Source organism: Ischnura elegans, chromosome 3 (genome assembly GCF_921293095.1).
Source record: "Ischnura elegans chromosome 3, ioIscEleg1.1, whole genome shotgun sequence".
NCBI lineage: Eukaryota > Metazoa > Arthropoda > Insecta > Odonata > Coenagrionidae > Ischnura > Ischnura elegans.
Window position 1 is genome coordinate 35,259,866 of NC_060248.1, and position 23,595 is coordinate 35,283,460.

Here is a 23,595-nt window from a genome sequence, read left to right on the forward strand (position 1 = left end):
CTTCAAGGAAAGGAACTGGCCCCCTGCCCAAAATGTTTGAAATTCACACACCTACAGCTTACTCTGGGGTGACCTCTTATCTCACCATTCCCCACCGACCCTAAGGTTGCAACACAGTGGGACAACAACAAAGAAAAAGGAAGCATACAATTCTGTTAAAGAGGATAAAAATAATTTGCACAGATCATGAAATGTGATTTATTGGCTTTATGTACAAGTGCCTTGACCAATACTTCTTTACTTATCACATAACATAGCCAAAAAGTCCAAGCGAAGTTAGGTAGTAATGATCTACAGGGCTGAAATTGTTAGTCTTGAAATGATATAGAAAATAGATGCACTTTGAGCAGTGGAAAAGTTTTACTTAGAGAGTCATGGTAACAGTAAGCTATTTAATTATAGAATCTGAGCAAATACTTCAATTGTAGTCATGGAGCACTTGTTATGCAATTTACTTCTTAAAGTAACTATAGACAATTTTTCCTTGGACACCAACATGGACGCTTCACATGACAGAATAGAGAAAAATTTGCAGTCAAAGCAAAATTACCAAGAACTGTTTTCGGCATTATAACATGATGCATGGCGAACACCTGCATAAGCAATTGAAACTAACCTGTAAAACATTATTGAATGACAACCATATTGATTAGTAAACTGAAAAGCTTAGGGACTTCAAGTTTTCACCACATGCTGATTTCATCAAATTTTGGGATGAAAAATTAATAAAAAAAACCATCACCTCAAATCACAGAAAATTATTAGCACAATTGAATCATTGATGCACCTTTTATGTTAGACAGAAGGAACACATGACTTCACTCTTTAATTTACAGCCTTCTTTTGGAATGATGGACTTGGAATGTTATCCACAAATCTTCCATCTAATCAGTCATTAAAAATGTCACAAACATAAATCTGGCATTACTCACTCCACAGATTCTTTTGGGTTACTTTCCTGACTAGCAACAAAATAGGGACAAATCCAGCAGATAAAAAGATGGAAGCTAGATAGTAACAAAAAAGATAGGTATGGATAGCCCTACTCAGATTTTGGTATAGCAGATTTCACATGGGCAGGCTTACTTCGATACGCTGGCCAACGACAAACTGGGCAATGGTGGTTATCCCGAGTAAGCCAAGTCATTATACAACTATGGTGATAGTTATGTCCACAAGGAAGACCACAGAGCACAGCTCCTCTACAATATGCCTCGAGACAAACCACACACTCAGACGTATAGAGGATACCCGGAGGTGGCTGTGAACTCAATCCAACCTCTCCTCCACTCTCCTCACCCTCTGACGACGAGGATAAGCCCGAGTTCCCTGCTGCAGTGGAACCGCCAGAACAAACAATGCATCTACACTCTGCAGGATTCTCAAAGTCACTCTCACGAAGCTGGCACTCCAAAGGTATATCCCACCAATCGCGGCGTATACGTGACTGCCGTACTGTCTCTCGGCGAGTTGGCAAGTGAGTCCTCTGTCGACACACTGAAGAGCCTTGCCCTTGCGTCCATCCACCTTGAGTATCACCATCCATCAATTCAAGGATGTAAGTGGCGAGATCTTTGTCCTCGGGTGAAGCAGAGGCGTGAGATGCCTTGGCTGAGCAATGTTTCCCATCTCCAAGATTACTCGAGCCGTGCCTCCAGATGGGGAGGTCCTTGAGGTAGTCCTTGGGAACTGACAGCCTCAGCCACAGATCTGGCATTTCAAGTCGCTCGATCAGCATCTCAATGCCCTCCTCCAACTCAAGGTCTCCAGACCCCAGTGATGGTGAGGAGACTGAAGGCGTGGAAGATGAAACAGGCCGGAAGAAGCAATCCAGAAAGAAGGAATCCATTGGGAAAACTTCCCACCATGCCCGCTCAGCTACAGAGTTGTTTTGAGGTGCCCCAGATACCCCATCAGAATCAACACCTAGAGGTGAGAGAGAGCAGAAATTGCATCATACTACGCAAACAGCATAGTGTCCACTGCTTAAAAATTCACTATGATCTCCATGTTTTCCAGGGCAAAATATTTTGATTCCCAAGAAAGATTAGCTTTAGATTACATTGTATTGCCATGAAAAATATGAATAAAATTCGATTTTCAAAATGAAAATGACAATATTGCATTTCACTGGACAAAATATTTTGTGAATGGAAATTAAAGAACAAACTTTGTTACGTTCACTAATATATTTGAAAAAGAATGGCCCGGGTTTCATAACATAGTTACATCATCAGGTTAGTCACTATGTTATAAAAAACGGGTCGTATTTAAAAAAAATATATTAGTGAACATAAAAAATTTTATTCTTCCATTTCTATTATGGAAAGGTTTCACAAAGTTAAACCTGAAATCACCAGTTATAAAAATTTTGTACAAATAGAAAAGTCTTCCATCATTTTGATAGCTTAAGAGCTCATTTAGATTTTCGGATACAGTGAAACCTCGTCAAAGCGAGTACGGGCTATAGCGAGACCCCGAGAGATACGAGAGATAGCCGATGCACCGTCAATTGACCCTATAATAGGCATGTTAAAAATTTTGTTTTTACGAGGCCCTTTTGGCGTTGGCTCTCGCCATAGCGAGGGTTTCACCGCCGGAAAAACTTACCTCAAGACCCCTTAATCTCTGTAATTGCTAGCGATCTGTTAGAAATGAAGTTAATGGAGTGCTCAGTCTCTAATTTATGTGGTAAACTGTCGTTCGATAAATAAGTAGTTAATTTTGGTGAAAATATTGTGGCATTAGCATTCGCGAATGCTTGATCTTCTTTTGTTCCTCGGGCAGCAGAAAGCAGTCAGCAGCATACCCGCACGTCCGTGAGTTGCGTGAATAGAAAGCTCTTCACAATTAAAAAAAAAACAAAAGTGCCCAAGGAATGCAGACTATGTAGAGTTATAAGGAGCTTTGTTCGGGTGGTTTTGCCCACTCCAATCTGCGGGAACTTCTGAGAAAAGGGCTACGCCTAAGCCTAAAGCGGAGTATTTCAGGGATAGATTGTGAATCGAGAATTTCAAGAGTGCGGAAGGTTGATTATACTAACGCAAAGCACAAAAGCTTTGTCTCCCCTCATAATTGCTGGTGATGCTTGCAGTGTAAACCCGAATTCGTGGAAGAAAGGACTCCGATCATTAGTATCTTAAGAAGTATTCCCCGCGTGATATAACATAGACAAAACGGAACTTTTGTACATCCTATTCCCCGACAAAACCCTTGCAGTACGAGGTATTTCTTGCAATGATTCCTCTAAAGGTATGTAGTGCGCCTTAGCGATGAGTATGATGCAATGATACTGAGCGTGAATTGTCCGGATGGACGTATTTATTCTCCGTTGCCGATTCATAAGGGTTAACTATTCGCGTCAGTGGTCGGATTCGTACTGGCGCTCTCTTTCGTCACGTGGGTAGCCGAGCATCCCCTGGTGGCCGCTGGAAGAACTCACAGAACAACTGACTCTCGTTTGCAGTGCCGTGGTAAACTCGGTGTGTTATTTCAAATACGTCGCGAGCGTAACACTCAAAAAGGAACTTTTTTTAACAACGGCAATTTTGATCACATAATTTTTAAAGCTTAGCAAACTTTTTACCGTAGATAATGAAGATATTACATTATCTGATAGAAAAAGTCTTCCAAGGCAGGAACTTTATACAACCTTCCACCGTTTTCGACGGCAGAAACAAATGCAATACATTATTTCACTTCATTGCCGCTTAGTGTACAGGAACAATAAACATACACCAATGGAAACATTTGAGGCATTAAATAACCGCGATACAGTTTTATCAGTTAATTTTTGAATTTTCAGTGGAAAATACCAAAATAATAGAATGATTACGCAAATGCACTAATTAAGTGCATAGAAAAATGGCTTCGTCGGTTGTGCGTTGGCATAATGATTGAAAAAACAATGCTTTGCATGATTTTTATTCAGTGCGGTGCTTATATATTGTTTGAATAGTTAGTCGTTGTTTGAGGAAGGAAATTTAGTGATGCAAAAAAACATCACCTTTCGTCTGGATTTATGCTTACGTTTATCAGATAAAAATTTATCTGTCGCCGCACCACTCCTGTTCCTGTATAACTGTTCGCAACAGGTATATTGGCTATTATTTGCTCCACCTACGGTAAAGCGACAATTCACTATAGCGAGTGTTTATTGGTGCACCGTGGGGTGTCGTTTTATCGAGGTTGCACTGTATTGAAATGCTTGATAACTCAGGGTGGTCACTTGTTTCATGCAGTGCTTTGATAAAGTTCATCGCTGAATAGTTACAAAGCAGGGTTTTTCTCTCCTGGGGGCCTATGCCTGAGTCCGTTCGAAATATCTCGTATATTTCCAAATCGGCGTTCCTAGGAATTTAAATACCCCGGTACGCAACGTGTTAACTGCTGGTCACGGCAAATCAAATTATTGCGATTATGAATCACCATTTGAGAATTCATTTGGACCACCAATTTTAACGTATAATAGATCAAAGTATATATTTTTTATTTACGAATGATATTTGAAGTCTGATGATAATAAAAATGTGCAGAGAGTGAGTTTTCCTGTGAAAAAAAAAAGTTTCTTATAAACACACAAAGAGAGTGGGTTTTTTTTACATAACTTTTTTTCATAGACTAACACGCATCTGCGTCAATAATAAAAATTTACACACATTCGTGTTTGTATAGCCCAGTTTCATCAATGCGACCCTTGAGAAAGTTGATTCTTGCTTGGCATAAGCCGCCGCCTCCGGGCGGACTCAACAGATTGCGTTCGGCCCGCACCCGCCAGGCTGCTCTAGTATGTATGAAAGCTACATTATTGTTTAGCCACCGCGGCCAAATGACAATGTAGCCACCGCGGCTATTGTTATTTTATTCCATTCAATTCTTAGATTTTAATGACAGCAAGGCAACTGATAAATCAATATCCCACCAATTAGTAGGAAAAAGAATCGATGGATCGGAATCGAGAATCAATTTGAAGGAATTGGAATCGAAAAAAAGTGGAATCAACTCATCCCTAATAGCTAGTATGGCAGAGGAATACCTACTCCTGGAAATCAAGGGGAAGTGGGTGCTGAGGCATAAGAATGCAGTTTGGAGTGAGAAGTACTCCACTTGTCCTATCACAACTCTCTCTCTGTTCAACACCTCATCCTACTATGTCTTTCCCCTACTTGAATTCCAATGACTTCTCTCTACCAGCTATCACACGACTTCGCTATGTCTCCAATCCAGAAGAGGAGAGAAAACCCGGCGGTGTGCGGTTCTCCCCCAACCCCGGCTTGGATGACGGACGTTTTCCAGAGGTCCCAGTCAACACGGGCGCCTACCAGGAGATTTACACTGATGCAGCTAACTTGGACATCGCGCTTTTACCCCTCCACAACTTTGTTAATTCCTTCCCCTCCTCCCTGACACTGTTCGGAGGTCAGCCAGTCCTCTTCTTTTCCCGGTGCTCGCGGTGGACAGATCGCTCGGCTGAGAGAGTGATTTCTTAAAAATCATTTTTGGTGCTGTCAGGCAAATACAGCTTGTACTTAGTCTTTGGTAATGTTTCTTATGAGATTATTAGTTATCATTGTTGTTTTCTAAAATAATTTTTGAATATTTCTACTTGTAATAGATATTGATTGAAAATGACTCGTAATTTTGGGACAATTGTTTCTTAGAGTGCTGATTATTCTTGTTTGTGGAGTCTTTCCCTCAACCAGCAAGTGACAGACGATCGGAGTTCCCTGTGTCTGGGGCTTACGTTCAGATTCTGGAAGATTTAAAGACGTAACGCCACAAAGATATCACCAAAAGGGGAGAAGGGATCAAAAAATTTCGTGTGATTGATGATCAAAATGACAAGGTGCATAGGTTACTCTACCATTTCAATCCCAAAGAACTCAATTTAAACAACATGACATAGTAAATAAAAAAATACTTTACTTTGTACAGATGCTTCTGATGCCTGCTGTGTCCTCAGCCAATGAAGCACTGCAGTCACCACACACGCATACAGCGCAAGAGAGCTAAACAGCAGAAGAGGATAATCCAACAGAGCCATCCAATCAGAACGGAGGAGAGAGCCAAATTCACTCATGGCCAACCATCGTGCAGGAACCCTTAGCCTTGATATTACGACTGATGCCAGGGGAAAGTGCCATGTTCCCAGAACCACAAGCCACATGGAGAAGAGCCACAAATTATGACTGACAAGCACCCATATACAGCTTGCAGCATGTCGCCAAAGACCTCCAGACACCTAGGAAAGAATTAAATGCATTAAGTTAGATTCTGTGGAAGATAATGAAATTAACATACACTGCATACTATCAGAAGTGAAAATTCAAGGTTTTCTGAGGGAATAGGATAGTTTCCCGTTACTTTTTTAACTGCCTGAATCAAAAGATTATTACTCCCGGAGTGCGTATTTCACGCTTTTAGATTTTTAAATGACCACATCTATTTTCAGCGATTAAATGATAAGTGAAAATTTTCAAGCACGCGACAACTTGACGGCTAAGTACGAGTGCTGGGCAAAGCCCATGTGATGTCATTCTGGTTCCGGCCGCCGCCACGTGACGCCGCCTTGGTGCGAGGCTATGAGCGCCGCTACGATTCAGGCTGCTAGCAGGTAGCAGAGTACCCTGCTAGCAGATAGCACTTGGCTTACATAAGGATTATTTACACCCTATCAAACAAGGGAAACTTTCCGATCTTAGGTAATTTTAATAGGTGATTATTAAGAGGTGTTTCCCTGACCTCTGTGTCTCATGCATGCATTGGTAATCTCAGATGATGTGAAACTCCTGACTACTTGTACAGCATCTAGGTCCCTGTGACGTCACGTGGAGTGGCATCGCATGGGCGCCAATCTGGCCTTTTTCAAATGAGGTTTAAAGTGACCATTAACACTCGTCTAAACTGGGATTTCTGAAGCCAAATAATTTGTATATTATGAATACACTAATGGTGGGTAATAAATCGCAATCAATGCCTTTCATTTTCTTTGATGAAGGAAACTACCCTATTGCAGCATTTTCCATGGTCCTATCCAGTCCTGAACATGAGCATTTTCCGCTACATGGGTGGGACATTACTAATTGAGGAGGCAATTGAAATTGAGAAATGCCCCCAGAATTTCAACCGATCGGACGGCGTCAAACTCAGCCAGATGTGAATGAGAATATTCCGAAATAAACAACGGTGACGATGTTTCCAGTATGGTTTCACCTATGATTCGCCTGCCCAGCACACCACAACGGGTAATAGTCTGCTCGCCACTCAAGGACAGGACCATGAGTTCTTATGACGTCAGCATCATCCTTACCCCCCCACAACTCCGGTGGAGTGAGAAGGGTTGACAAGTATATTAATTGACAACCTTTCTCCAATGTCTCATTCATCGCCTGATAATGCAACCTGTAATGGCCTCGAAAGTTCGCATGACAAAGCACAATATGCAGCTACTCCCGAAAGCCGTCGACACCAATGAATCTCGCTGCAAAAGCCTACGGTCCATAAAATAATCAAATAACCTTGGTTTTCACAAATAATTCCATTACCAATGAGGGGGACCAAAGATAAACAGGCAAGAGCCTGCTATTTTGAGCTTATAGCTTCATAAGCAAAATCCGGGGAGCTATCATTGGTTGATATTTCTTCAGTTTCAATTCCCAATTATCTCGCCTTTATTGTTTATGTCAAAAGCATACTTGAGCACATGATTAAAAAAATAGAATAGTTAATTAAATAAATTTATTTCCGAGGATTTATATCATGTTTGACCGCTCATGTTTGAGGAATAAATGTACAAAATTTAGTAGATTTCAAGACACTTGCACTAGATTGTAAATATGTATAGATTTTGGATTACATGGTTGTGTGGAGCACATCACAGCATGCTGGCAGCAATCATGCCACCTTCCTAGCAGATTCAACCAAACCAGGGAAATTATACAATCTTATATCATATTATACAGCTATAGTCACAAACTATAAATATTTTTAAAAGGTAATTCTGTCAAAATTGTAACACAAAGAGGTGGGAATTGCACAAGTATTCACAATAAGATTTTGAAAACATAAAATGAATGCATTCTGCCTTAGATTGAGGGATGGTAGGTATTTCTTTTCCATCGGCTGTTGATGGCTTTGTGATTGCTGGCATGGACATACCCATGATCAACACAAGGACAAGCCGTGGTCGTTCAAGTTGCAACATTTTAGCACAGAAAAAAAATAATGAAGCAGGATTTTAAGAAAATTATGACTGTGATTTATTAGTTCTAAAAATTACTAAATTACTTGCTTGAAAAAAATAATGATTTTTAAATTTTAGTTTCATATCTTATACTATTATTACTTTTCTTCAAAAGACTTTATCTTCTTTCTTTAGGTATTGTTTTGAACTACATAAATGTATTTTCACCTCTAGTGGGAGGGGGGGGGGGCAGCTGTCCCCTCCTGGGTATGACCATAATTGTCAGTTGAACAGTCAATAGGCTACAGTGAGTTTACATCTGGCTACAGTGGTTCAGTGGCGCCGACTCCATGGGGCCTGAGGGGGCCCGAGCCCCCTCAAAGATTCGTTTGGGGGGGCGGAGCCCCCTCAATAATTCAATAAAATAATTTAGTTATATTATGCTTTGCGAAATCACAACAATATATTGGTATTTTTTATTTCCCATGCTTGACGATAGTTACCTTTTAAAATAAATTCAACAATGTGTTAAAACAAATCATAAGGTAGTATGCAGGTTAACTGAAAACAAGTGGTATGAATCATGATAGTGTTTCGGTGCTGCGACACACTTTGAATTTAACCTCTTCCTGGAGCAAGACCTCCGATATGGACCCCCCCCCCCCAATATTTTTTATAAGTTGGCACCCCTGCAGTGGTTAATGGGTCTTTTGAAGGTAATTTTTGTGATACATTACTTCTTCAAAACTTAGGTTACTGACTTGAAATTTTCAGAGTGAGTAGATTAGATCCCTCTCATCATTTTTCTATACCTCAGATGTCTATTTTTCTATGTCTCTTTTCAGATGGAACTTTTTATACTCATACTCAATACAGTAAATGATGAGAAGAGTAAACTCTACTAAACTAAAAATTTTGATTCTTTGTTAAAACATCTAGATTTTTTGCCACACAAGCAGGTGAAACATCAAATAAAAAGAATATAGATCAGAAAATTGCAGCAAGTTGAAGGGGTCCACCACATTCCTTGCTGAACCAGGAGGAAGAATTACTTTGGCAAAACAGGCAGATTACACTGGCAAAGCCCACCTGGAGGAGCATGAGAGATCAAATATGCTGGGGCACTTGACAAAATCTACTGTAGCAGAATCATGCAGTGCTGCACAATGCAATCGCCTGGCAGAATACAAAAATCGTCGCTAAAGAAAAAGGCTTTAACCAAATACTGGTGAGAGAAGCATCGAACTTTTAGGTCTAAGTGCCCAGGTCACACCTGATGTCACCCCACCACCAATCTAATCTAATCTAGAGAAATGTTAGGGACCTAACCATTAATGAGGACACAAAGCCCAAAAAGATTTTAATCATTATCAAAATTTCAAGATGACAGGGTAAGTTTTGAAATAAATTATAGCATCACAGAGAAAGCTAAAATATGACCAGTCCATGAGACAAACATTAAACATGCCCGAGTTGAGGATAACATCAATTAACGTTGTCTATCCTGAATGCAATAAACAAGAACATATTGAGAAAGACAGAAGAACAACCTTACAGAATCTAATCATGAGAACAAAATGAGTCCATTTGATATTCCATATAATACATTTATACACAACCTACTTGGAATAATTGGAGGAACACCAGAGCATTGGTCAATGCGAGACTGAAAAGAAATGCATCATTTGTTTCTGGATGGATGGCCCGTAGGAATGCATTCATGGAGCCAACATTAAAATGTTCTCTTGGTCGTGAACCATAGACAACAGTGTGCTCTGGAGTTGTTACCAGATATGAAGGCACACGTGAGAGTCCCAATCTTTTTTTCACTGTCTCTTTGTCCTCTTTGCGTACCATCAACACCCCAAACCTGAAACAAAATGAGGGTATCATCTGCTATAGTCAAATATAAAATTCAAGCATAATTCAGGGTTCATAAGGCATAAGAGTTACAAATTTTCAGTGGTTGTTATAATTAGAATCGTGCTTTGCACGTAAACCAACCAATGAATTTCATAAGTCTAATATATTGGCAAGAGGAATCAAAGTAACTGACATCTGGCGGCCAATTTCAGAAATGAGACAAAGTTGAACGGCCTGTTTGTTTACTAGTTCTTCAGCCTGGTGGTGAGCGAAACGAGTGTGTTTTCAGCAATTTTGTGAAGCGAATACTGATGTATATCTCAGTTGTGAATATTGGATGAAGAAATTTTTCCCAAATCTGACATTTTTGGAGTTCAATAGAAACTTCAAGGGGCCCTTCGTTGAAGGCTATGAAGTGGAATGCTATAATCACATACTGGAAGTTGTCGTGGTTGAAGCACTGAAGTATTTGGTTCTTGTATTTGACTTTTACATACAAAAAAGCGTTATTAATGCTATGCCACACAAGATACATGCTTTTAGGATGGAACTTGGCGCTTCTTTTTCCGTTTTATGGTATAATGTTGGACAATTTCAATAACCATCTTTTACAATGTATCATTATTTTAAATCATTAAACAATATGATAGGTATGTATCACCTCACATAAGCCATCCGTCCTCAATAAGCTAATTTCTATTTTTTTAATTAATTGATAAATTTTATTAAATAGTTATAATTACAAACCTAAGCGTAAGAGTTTAGTTCCTGAGCATGTAAAGATTTTTTTGAAAAACAACTTGAAAGCCTATAAAAATGATTTTTAATTTATAAAAATTATATATGGGTCGAATAGCAGATTTCTCGAACTCGAATATCGAATTCGAATATTAAATCATTGCTCGAATATTCGAATACCTTGAATACTAAACGATGAATGCAGGAATGTTTGACTAGGTTGCCTATGCAGCACAAAACCCAAGATTTTGACGAGTAATTGTGATTTCCTTTAAATGATTCAAACAGGAATTTAGCTAATTAATGGAATATTTTAATTTTTTGGAAACAAATTGGGCATATAGTTGATTCAACTAACATCTCTTTCAAATATCCTAAGGGGACACACCACCTTGCAATAAAATGATTGCATGGTATACAGCATGTATACTCTTATCTACCAAACGCCATTTCATCGGCATGCCAAACTGATACACTGATACGTCTTCATCCAACTTCTTATTTTTAACAGGTAGCTCACTTTACCCTCACTCCTACTGTCAAGTGCTAGCGGACAATCAGGGACGTTTTACAAAATACGTGCGCTTCTCCAACGGATTTTCTTCTTCAATTATTTTCAGTCCACCTTTGGAAGTTCTCACGAGATAAGCAGATGAATTCAAATTGCTAGCAGGGAGAAACCAAATATCTTGAGAAAATATCTTTGTCCATCAATTGATATGTTTTCAAAAAAAAATACCTCATCAACTTCCGAGAAGCTCAGCTGCGAGGATATTGAGTTTCGCCAGAATGCTAAGTCTCCGTCATATTTTGACATTTATTTCCTAGCGTGAAATGCTTAAATAAAGTCAGAAATACATCGTGTTAGAGCGTAGGTTTCCGCGGCGATGGTTTGATCTCTGCATTTCTCCAGGGTTTTCTTCCTCGTCAGATTGTTGGTTGACAACAGTTTCGCTGGCTATCCTGCCAGCGAAACTGTTGTCAACCAACAATCTGACGCGGAAGAAAACCCTGGAGAAATGCAGAGATCAGAAATACATCGTGTTTGATCTTATTCTTTTTGAAATTACGCGCACATTACTAATATTTCAATCCAATAAAGAGGTAATATCAATAGCCGAAAGTCATTGTTAGACACCTTTTATGCTAACAGATGACTCATGTAGCGGTTGACCTCCAGAAATGGGGAACTTCGAAGCAGGTAGGCAGAAAAAGATCAGTGGGGGAGAAAGAGTGAAGGGTGAAACACGGTTCTATTATTCTCCTGTAACTTGATATTTTCTTTTGAACTTTTGGTTTATGGTCTTCGTAATACAAACCCTGCGTGAGCTGGGGCCTTTTGTTTGATTTCGGAGAGGAGGAAAGCATTTGAGGAGGGGCCGAGGGCTGATGGATGGAGCTTGGGATCTTGGGTAGCGGATTTTGGGAATTGTGTTACGTAGTTACTATCTCACGGCACTGAGGTACTCCTAGTGGGGGGAATCAGGGATTTTCGGACTTTTTCACCCGATCATTTTCGGTTTCCGTTCCACGTTGAACTCTTTTCACTGCTCTAATCCACGAATTTGATGTAATTCGTCAACTTGCCTAAAATGAGGCTGCATGCACTAAACAACTACAGTTCTCTTCATTTTTCCTAGTCGACTACCAATGATGTGCGTGCGACAGTGTATGATCCGAAATTCAAAGTATTCAAGGTATTCGAGACGGTACCTATACCATAACTATTCGAGATCTCGAATATCGAATACTCTCTAGTATTCGAGTATTCGCGGATACTATTCGCACATCTCTAATTCGAAGTATTTGAGAGCATACCTTGAGCATAATTATTCGAGGCCTCGAATATTGAATACTTTCTTGTATTCGAGTATTTGCAGATACTATTTGCACATCTTTAGAAAAAATCATGCAATATGGCTCGCTTTCTGTAATTATTAAATAATAAGTATATGTTCACTAATGCATGCATGTTTATTTAAACACATAAGTATAATTGTTTTAAAGACAGTAGTGCCTTTCATTTCCAAAGGATATGAAAAAATGGTGCCTATCACTTAAACCTCTCTATAGTGAACCTCCATACATCAAATTGCCCAAATTTTAGTCCCCTCCATTACCATGTAAAGAGGTTTTACTGTACTATGATTTATATGAATGTTCAATAAAACAATCCCTGTTTCAGAAAAAAATGCGTTGCATTTCTTACTGAGCTTCCCTTGTATGAAGGGGGACCCAAAAATGACCGGACACAATTAAAAAAAATACAAAATTAAATTTTTTGTGTTACAAACGTTAAATACCTTCGACGTACTCTCCAATTACACTGACACATTGGTTAAAACTTTTTTTCCTCTACGCTAAATACCTTTTGTACTCATCTTTTCCAATGCCTTGCAGCACCGCCTTTTCTTGTCACCTCCATAATATGACCAAAACATTTCCCTATCATCACCCTTTCCATCCGGTTGAACGAATGAAAATGATCTGATGATTAGGGTGGGCGAGGATGCAGTATCATCAAAAACTCAAGTCGCAGCAAGCAGCAACAAAGTTTTGATCAGGAGTCAACAAGCGGGGGAATTTTGCCGCTATTCGTCTCAATTGCTAATCTTCAGCCAAAATTCTCTGCAATGAACTCCACCAATGACCAGATTATTCAGCAAGAGCTCATATCCTTGTACACAAGGATACATGGTTTTTTAACCACATTTTCATTCTGGACCTGGAAGGCCGATCCGGGCATTGAATGTCTTCGAACAACATGTTGCCACATTTGAATTGCGAATACCACTTGTGCACTTGAGTTACTTCTAAGGCATGTTCTTTATAAGCTGTAGACAACATACTAACCATGTATGACTCACTTTTACCTAGCAGAGAATATGTCAAATTTCAACGCTACAAGATATTCTAAATTATCAGCCATTTAAAAAATCAAAGAGGTCAAAAACCTCTTAGAATGTAAACTTCATAGGGGCTTGCTACAACTGTTTAAAACCACGCCGTTCCACATACTGACTCAGAAGTGATGAAATAACTCCCATCTGGTGGGAGAAGCCCAAAACATAAAAGCGATGCAAGCAGCGACTTCTGTCCAGTTATTTTTGTGTCCCCCCCTTGTACGTTATATATATACACACACACACATATGTATATATATACTACTTCATTCATTCACACGACGCCTTAAGCGCAAACATACAAATAAATTCACAGGTAAGGAAAGAAAGGGATAGGAACATGTAATAGAAAAAGGACGAGGACAACGGTGCTGTGGTAGATGGAAAAAGCCAGAAATCAGAGGGTAAAAATGCGGCCTGACTGGCACTCGAACCCAGAACCTCCTGGTTGCCGAACATATAAATGCCCCACACACTACAATCACAATTTAATCCCTAAGAGAGTGAAAACTTACCTGATTCGTCCAGTAAATTTTATGGACAAGGCAGCCAAAAACAGAGGAGGATGCAAGAGATGTGTGACCAGTAGAACTCTCACATCTTCACTTTTACCATCCCTAATGTCACCAGAACCTTGAGATTGGTTTTCATCATGCTCTTCCATTGCCTCCACAACTTCTTCTGACACATTCTGAGCCTTGAGACTCATTTCAACAGTTCTACCATCCATTTCAGGCCTTCTAATCCATTCATTCTCAGCCTCAGACAGATCTTTAACTGTGCTCAAGCGAACTGCCAGCTGCTCCCGTACCCACTCCATGATGGCCTGAAAGAGAAAGAAAATTTCTTTTTACTATTTACAAGTCCAAACTGTAGCATTTCTGGCTTTAGCTACAACATGGTTGCAGCATTTCCACATTTTTTTTCCTTTTCTGGACACTATTACTCAAACTCTGCAAGACTTGTAGGCTTTTAAGCATATTATTTTCTGGGGAACACATTGGCACATAAGGATGAGCACATGGTTACTAATCAAAGGGTCTCAGGCTAAAATTTCAGGTAAAGCTAAAGCACTGCATAGAACAAGTGACTTTGTATACAGGTGGTTTATTCTCTGACAGTGGCTTCGCGAACATGATCTTCGTCTCCTGTGTCACAGTGTGGACTTGAGATGCCAACACCTTGTTTGATTAAGCCAGTCCGAGATTTACCTTAAAAGAAGATGACTTGGTGGTGTAAATGGTAGCATACCTGACTGGCAATTTGGAGATCCAGGAGATAAGCCAAATGATTTTTTCATGGCAAATTTCATCCATGGTGTACATTTAAGCAAAGCCTTCAGACACTCCAAAAAACAAATCCTGAAGAGGCACGATGCCCAAGGGCAAGAAAAAGGCTGCCTCAACCCTGAATGTGCTATATTCACATAGCCATGGCTAAGTCTGAGGTGAGCTTAACCCACACTTACACAAATTAACCTTTGGGTTGAATTGCTGAGTGATCCTTTTTGTAATACCTTTGCACTCAAAATGACTGCCTAGTACACATCCAACTTGTAGAGGCTAGTCATCGGAGAAAATGAAGAAGGATTCCAGATCCAAAACAAATGATGGACAAGCTCTTGTGATTACTTGTTGACTTGTTCATACAGCTTCCTTATATGGCATACTTCCTCTGAATATTTTACACCGAGTAAAATAACAATGCCCATGAATCAAAAGGATAAAAATAAAACTTTTTCATATTCTTTTAGAATTGAACGAAAAAAAGTTTCTTTCAAACATTTAAAACATCTTTTTTCTACGGGCGCATATCTCTCAACCTTATCAACTCAGCAAAATGACAATTCGGTCGCTTATGAACGAAATGGAGCTAACATTTGAAATAATTTCACTGGCTGCTGGCTGAAAGACGGCCACCGCAGTCTTATTCGCATAAGACTCAAATATCATTGTTGCATTGCAAAGCCTCTTATGAGTGTGATTGGGAGGACTGAGAACTGAATGCGAAGTGGAAGGAGTCTTCCAGGAGCTGATAAAAGAAAATGGCAAGAATATGAAATGTAAAACACTTTAAAATCATAGGTAATTGGTATTATCTACTCTACTTATGCAGGACCGCCAGCATCTCAATACCCCAAGGAACTTCCCAATGCACAAAGACCAATGTATCAGCCGATCAAACTTGAAAACACAACATATTCCTTTCACATTCTGTTAAAAAGTAGAAATATCCATTATGAATCCGTGTGGCTATCCAGTGGTAAAAGTACCCAAACAAGATAGTACAACATTCGCAAAAAATCATAAGGGTACATACAAAAAAATCTTTTTTCACATGTTTTCTGCTCCAACAAAATAAAATCAGTAATTTAATGTTTAAAAAAGTTATTTCAAGGTGAACATCACTTGGTTGAGGAAAGTAGACGAAGTGGGGCATGAAATTTGATTAGTACCGCAATAGAAGCAATCTCTCTGCACATAACGAAAAATAAGTAACTACACCAGTTCCCATACAACATGGGCAAAAAGATGGAGGATCTTTTCTGTGATTTCAACTAATCAGAAGAGGAAGCCAGCAGCAAATGCATTTAGGCACTTGAAAAAATAGGTAGACCATACTATTCCAAAGTTTTTGTTTTTGAAGTCCTTAGAAAATCCCACTAAAGTGTTGAAACCAGTGTGGTGATGAAATAATTGTGGTATAGTACAAAGTCGATTTTTTTTAGCGCAAAGGACGTCCACAAAATGATGGCCTAAGTTCTAAACATTAAGAATTCTTTGGCATCCAGGTGAAAGTCATCAGGGAGAAATGAAGAGGGACAATGATTACCACACCTGGTAGAAACGAACATGTGGCAGTGAGGGAGGATATGACCTAAGACAGACTTTCCATCTGCAGAAGAGAAAAGAAACTTGTAGAAGCTATACAGTATGATCCTGACCTCACCTTGAGCATTACAACCACCAAAAGGAAGAATCGTGAGGAGATTGGCAGAATGGCAAATATGAATGTACGTGTGATATAAGTTCTCATTCAGGGTTCCAAATCTAACTGAATTATAAAAATCACAGTTTTTTCCAGGTTTTCACGGTTTAACCCTTTCGCTGCTGTTCAATCTCCGAAAACCTTCTCCTCACATGCGGCGAAAAGGTTAAAATGCAGTTCGTGGGCCTATGGAGCAGGTACTTCCAGGATGGGTGTGGTACACCCTCTGAAGGGTCGCTAATCCGGGACCCTATCCTCGACGAGCTCATCCACGCAGGACCGTCTCCTCGACGCAACCAGTGACCCTACCCTACCTCCCGAAAAGTGACCGCTCTGACTGCATTTTGAAAATCAACCAATCAATCCGATCATCGAAAAATGATTGTTTTCATCGCACTCCTGCCAATCGAGCAATCAAGTACGCCTTTGAGCCGTGTTTCTGCAACGAAAAATAACGATTTTGTTAACTTTGCTAAAAACGTGGCCGCGGACAACCGTAAAATGACCATTTTAGCAAAGTTAACAAAATCGTTATTTTTCATCACAGAAACACAGTTCAAAGATGTACTTGATTGGCAGGAGTGTGATGAAAATATAAATTTTTTGAGGATCGGATTGATTTATTGATTTTCAAATTGCAGTCAGAGAGGTCACTTTTCGGGAGGTAGGCGGATGATGAGCTGGTCGAGGATTCCGTGTCCCGGATTAGCAACCTTTCGGACTGCTTCGGCAAAAGTGCTGACCGCATGGCAGGGACGAAGAAAAAGTACGTCCACAGCAGTCTGCCGTGCGTACGTACTAGGTACGTCCACAGCAGTGAAAGGGTTAAATGTTGCCAAATTCATGGTCTGTTGATGAGCCATTATAGGCAGAAATATTGATCGCGTAACAATCACCGGCCGCTTGGTAACTAAAACTTTAACAAATGGTACAGAGGCCGTGAATGCAAATGCTATCCCTGGTGACGTCACCTATTGTAAGCAAAATTCAGGGCCAGCTACAGGTTGTGAGTGGGAAAATAGAAGGAGCAGGGTGGCAGGGAAGTGAACAAGTGTCCGATTTTTCACCAGGGTTAATGAACATTTTGGCTACCAGTCTTCCAATCACTGACTTAAAGTCAATTTTTCACTATGGCACACGGACCTATTATTGCGCTACAAATATAGGTGTGCAAATGAATGAGTGGACAGCAGCTGCACATCACTGCCCTTGAAACATGATCGACACATCGATTTTTCTTTTGATCTGCCAATCGCAGTTCTACAATCACATTTGAGAGATTTTAAAGGTTTTATGACAAAATTCACAGCTTTTCCCAGGTTTGTTCGTACGCAGGTTTCCGCGGTGATTACTTGAGTTCAGCATTCTTTCGGACTGCATCCGCGTCCGTTGTCGAAGAACCACAACAGTTTTGCCAGCTCTCCAGCCAGCGTCCTCAGGTGAAGGATGAAGTGAAGCTTTTAGTCCTCTCGTATATAGTCAATTTTTGGCGCCAATTCGGTGGATTTCTTTCGACCAATCAGGGAACGTCCTCGTATTTGCGTCGAATATACCTTTTCCACGCGCTGTGCAAAGGATAGCCATTTGCACAGCGCGTGGAAAAGGTATATTCGACGCAAATACGAGGACGTTCCCTGATTGGTCGAAAGAAATCCACCGAATTGGCGCCAAAAATTGACTATATAAGAGAGGACTAAAAGCTTCACTTCATCCTTCACCTGAGGACGCTGGCAAAGGAGATGGCGAAACTGTTGTGGTTCTTCGACAACGGACGCGGATGCAGCCCGAAAGAATGCTGAACTTTTCCCAGGTTTTTTCACTGTAGACAAAATTCACGGCTTATTCACAGAGTTATTCCGAGAAGAGTGAGGCTATCTACTTCCCAACATTTCCGTTTAAGTCTACTGGCACAAGTCTACTCTTGGATGTGTGAATTGGGGGGTAATGTGCTTTTCAAAGAAAACATTAATGCACCATTGTTTTCCAGTGCCACTGCCACGCATAGCACGTGCCTACGGAAACCATCCCTTATTTTGTATCATGAATTTACAAATTTTTAGGCTATGCATTTATTTTCATTCATAGCTAAATGCCTTTATAAGGCATTAGTATTTAAAGGTTTTTATGATAGGTTTTTCGAAAAAAGTCTAATTTTGGCTCACGACAAAGAACTGAGAAAATCATATTTTAATACATTATGTAGGCAATTTTTCAAAGGAGTTCAATCGGACATTTCAACAAATGTCACCACAAACATAAAAATATCCCAGGTTGGACAGAAGCACACGATACAGAAAGATAAAAAAAACACAGAACTAAATTTTCGGTGGTATACATCCACCTTCCTCAGATTGTTTGATATCGTTTCTGACCTAACTCTGTCCAGTGGTGCAGCGAGGAGGGGGTTTTGGGGGATAAACCCCCCCCCCAGAGCTCAGAGAAATTTTTAAGTTTAATCCATCTTACTTAATTGGATTAGTATTACTTATAGAATAAAGTTAAGATTAATCAAATATCCCTCTTAAAGCCTTAAAACTCGCCATTTTGAACCATTAATCATAAAATTTTCTGAGGGAGGGCCCCCCCGCACCTCCCGCTTACCCTGGAAGGTATGCAATACCCCACACCCGTCAGTATTATTTACGCCTAAAACCCCCCCTAGGCGTAATTCTTAGCTGCGCCCCTGACTCTATCTGATCTCTAATGATGCTAGGAACCCTTTTGGCGTGCTTGACAGCATTGCCGTGTTAACTCGGCCTCTGTTGTTCTACGTAGAAAAATTCGAAATAAAAAAATTAGGGAAAAGGGTTAAGTTATTAGGTCCCTACCCTGGTGGTTGTAACCTTCTGAAGACCCACCCTGGGTCTTCATCGCCTGATTATATCGAAGGATTTGAAATGTCATTCTAGATGGATTGTGGTGCAGATGTGACTCATCAAAAGATTTTGGATAATATTTCTACAGGGCAGCCGTTAGAGATGCTTCAAGGCACCAGCATACAGCAATGAATGGTTTTCGGGAAGGTGGTATCCATCATGACAGAACAGGCCGACAGGGAAGTGGAAGAAAAAACACCACCTTAGCTGGGTCGACCAGCCAATCAAGCCAGCCAGATTCTCCAGTGGAGTTCAGGCACTTTCATTGGGGCAGCAAAGGCAGGCAACACCATGCAAGCTGAGTTGGAGGAAAAATTCAAGGAAGACTTTCTAGGCCTGGGCTGACAATGAGTCAAATGGGCTCAACCATACAAGATCTTTCTGATGGTGGGAACCAAGGAGTATGCCATATCAGCTCCTTGATAAATTACTCTACCACTTTCTTTTATTTTAATTTCAGCTTGTGACTGTGTTTAAAAAAAGGACACCTATATTTTATTCCATTTACCTTTCATCACCAACTTATCACACAATTTAGAGCAAAACTCGACAGCCTTAACCCATTGGCAGATCATAAGTTGAAGATGACACCACCTCTTGCCTAGCAGTTCACCCATTCCCTGCTAATACTAAACCTTGCACATAAGCCTCAGGCATTTTTGTTTCCTCATAACAACCATTCCTTCCTTCAATGAGTGGATCTCTCTGACCGAATTCATGAAATCGAACTCTAACCCTTTTGAGACGGCGGAGTTTTCGTCTTAGCATGACTGCTGTACTAAGCCCCAAGAGACTCTTCTTTCTCGTGGTACGGAGCATTTTTGGAGGACATTCGTTAAGAAGGGTCCCACGGAACCATTTTCGACCCCTCCCCACTGGGACTCCGCATTATCTCGGACTCCGAGAGTAGTTGTGCTCCCTCCTTTCCGGGTTAACGACCATACCTGCGGCATTGGTTTGCGCTCAACTTATGTACTGCTTATATGTATTTAGCATATGGATAATTGTTGCTTGCACGTGAAATACAGACTTTGAATTGAATTCCTCATTTTTTTTCTGAGCATTGTCAAATTTTAAGCGAAGTTTTAAGGCCAATATTAACGCATTTAATGCAGCAACAATTTCCATGTTGATGTTTATACATAACTCGAGATATAAGTTAATATTTATCGTAGAATTTCGTTTAAAAATTGTTAATGCTGTTCAAAAGACAAATAATTCAATTCTTACTTTATTTTTCTTGAGAAATGAACAAATATTTATTTGGAAAATTGACTGGATAAACAATTGTATGACCGCTGTCCCTCACCGCTAAGAGGGGTTATAAAAGACGAGGGGTCCGGGTACCTGCTCCCGGATTCCGAGGGTAAATCCTAAACCCTGCAGCGTTGGGTCCTGAGACAAAGACGGCGTAAACTCGCGACCGTCCTAAAAGGGGGAGAGCTAGAAAACGTATATATACGGCTTTCGTTCTCCTGGCCAGGAAAATCTCACACGCAAATATATGGCTATCATCTCCTGGGTCAGGAAACGTCCACACGTATATATACGTCATGACATCAAATATTCATAAAATGTAGGTGGCAAATTTCAAGTTTTTTTTTTTAATTTTACACTTACATATAGGAGAATGGCAGAATGAGGAATATTTGTTTTTTTTTTCTCTTAAGAAATCTTTCCCTTAAATCTACCAAATTCTTTTAACAAATTTCCACTTCTGGTGTGCGTGAACAACCCATTACAGCAAATGTGGCAGCCTGGCTCCATTCTTCCAAAGGACAAAGGCTCTGATTGGTAAGCACCAACAGTGGTTGCAGCCAACACGGCATGGGGAAGTCCGTAATGAGTGAGGAGCGAACATAATGAAGCCTCCTAGATTGGAAAACTCTATCGAGCACTCCTGGAATCGTCACACGACACACTATTGGCCATCTATAACTAACATTTGAGCTGCGGGCAATCAGGTAACAGTGCTCAGGCAAGTACCAGCCAAAAATAACTCTCTGAGAAATGACTGAGTGCTCATACTGAGCTACTTTGTAGCAGTTGCATTGAGAGAGAAATTACACAGCTGTGGTGGCACAGCTTGGAGCACTGACTCCCCCTAAATTCACCCAATATTATGAGGCAGCATTTCTTAATGATAACAAATGGTTCTCACATTTTAGTGCCATCAGAGAATACGAAGAATTTTCTCAAAATGCCTCAACCACAAAATAAGAATATTATCTGAACCATAGCAGATATCCTTACTCCTACTATTACCAATTTGGTCATGGCAAACTGAACGCAACAACATTATATAGACAACCAAAAGTAATTAAAGTGATTAAAAAATTCTGGATTGATTAATTATACATTCAACCGCAACCAACCTAAGGAAATTTCTAAAACTTCTGCAAGGAAAATGTTAAAAAAAATTAGGGGTCTTAATGCAACAGATGCAGGGGAATTAAGGTTTAACTAGACGATTGATATCCTTACCTGAGGCCTTGTGAAAGTTGATGTCCTCATAACTACTTTATCCTTGGCTCTCCAACCCCTTGGGAGGGCAAGTAGTAGCAAAGGCCGATGCCATCCTTTGTTGATACAAAGACTGTGAAAGGAAAAATCACATTTTCAAATAAATATTTTTGATGTTTCAAATTTCCAACCAATAAAAATATGTGAGATACCTAATTATACTTACCGCCTATCAAGTCGACAATCAAATATTCCAGTTCTTACAGCAAACGGAGCCAACTGGTTACAAACTACCCGCCAACTATAATCATCCAAAAGTGGCTCTGCCTGTTGTTGTGATCCAATCCCAATACCAGTCCTACTTCCTTGAGCTGGAACCACTTGCACAAGCCAGACGCTATCTTTGGTATCTTCTACTTCTTCGTAAAAATGTGGACCGCCAGTGAAAGAAGATGGTGGTTTGGCAGCATAATCCGATAATCTGTCATTACCACGATTACTTATTTCAATAATCGATTCAGCTGCCTCCCCTTGAGTGACATCGGCTGCAATACAAAACGAAGGAGTCAAACAGTGTACACCAAAACCAATTAAAAACAAACGAAATATAAATCATAGTTTAAGAATACATCTTACCCGACGCGTCCACTAAACTGGCAAGCTCATGCTTTTCAACACATCCATTGTAGCTGACACCTCTCACTTCCAGCAAGTGTTTCAGCTGCCTGACACTAAGAAGTAGAGGATCCACAATCTCGGTTGAAGAAAATCCATTGTGTAACCATAAAACTAAGTCATGGAGACGTGATATGATAAAAATCATCGACAGATAAAGAATCAAAAGGAATATCTGTATGCATATAGATCTACTCATTATAAAAAATAAACATGGATCCGTATTCGGACTCGACAGCCAACTGAAAGGGAATAATTAGAATAATAAATTAAATAGGATCAAAAAAGAAGACACGACAATGATAGAACATTTATAATCGAATAAATAGACCAGTTATCACTAAAAATGTACGCAACTAGCAGAATAAGTCTGGCAGATATAGCTACATAATTATCAACACTCGAGCTATTTACGAAGTAAACACTGACAAGATACATATATAAATCAATGGCAACACACCTTGAATGATTTAGGATTAAAACTGAACAGGTTGTCTACTCTTTGTTGACAACCTTCACTTTCGACGAACACAATTGCTTATCCGCAAAATGCATTCCCCCAATCGCAAGATAACCTCGTTCGGAAGATCACGTGCTACGGCAGCGCTAATTTGGCGCGCAGCCTGAATAAGGATGGGAGTTGAAGATAAAATGCTACTCTTTACCGAATAACAATTCAATCAGTTAAATTTATTTTGAATTATTTATTTGTTTATAATTACTTTTATTCATAGTTACTGGGAAAAGTATCGTCGATTAGGCTATTTTATGTACTTCAAGGGCGTAATCACGGCACCCATTAGTTTTCCGCATGAAATTCAACATTTAAGTAAATTTTTTGCTCATATAGGGGTATATCATGTAACTATCTAGTTGACCGTCATGAAGTAATTTCTCCCTATAGGAA

General features: G+C 39.9%; 1 protein-coding gene across 1 annotated transcript; it reads right to left on the bottom strand.

Moving 5' to 3' along the window:
• Positions 1-182: 182 nt before the first annotated feature.
• LOC124155648 (E3 ubiquitin-protein ligase RNF103-like) lies at positions 183-23,258 on the bottom strand. The gene is made up of 8 exons (XM_046529652.1): positions 23,149-23,258; positions 22,650-22,930; positions 22,240-22,558; positions 22,035-22,146; positions 14,202-14,512; positions 9,806-10,052; positions 5,926-6,241; positions 183-1,926 (listed from the first exon to the last, which is right to left on the bottom strand). Exons 2-8 carry the CDS (start codon positions 22,885-22,887, stop codon positions 1,043-1,045), a joined length of 2,427 nt encoding a protein of 808 aa, XP_046385608.1. The 5' UTR covers positions 22,888-22,930; positions 23,149-23,258; the 3' UTR covers positions 183-1,042.
• Positions 23,259-23,595: the final 337 nt, after the last annotated feature.

Bases quoted from the DNA above. Each gene is read 5' to 3' on its own strand.
- LOC124155648 (XM_046529652.1), bottom strand. From the start codon at position 22,887: ATGAGTAGATCTATATGCATACAGATATTCCTTTTGATTCTTTATCTG. The intron at 14,513-22,034 runs GTAAGGATATCA...TTTCTCTTTCAG, and splicing joins CAACTTTCACAAGGCCTCAG to GCCATCATGGAGTGGGTACG. The intron at 1,927-5,925 runs GTAAAGTATTTT...TCTCACCTCTAG, and splicing joins ATCAGAAGCATCTGTACAAA to GTGTTGATTCTGATGGGGTA.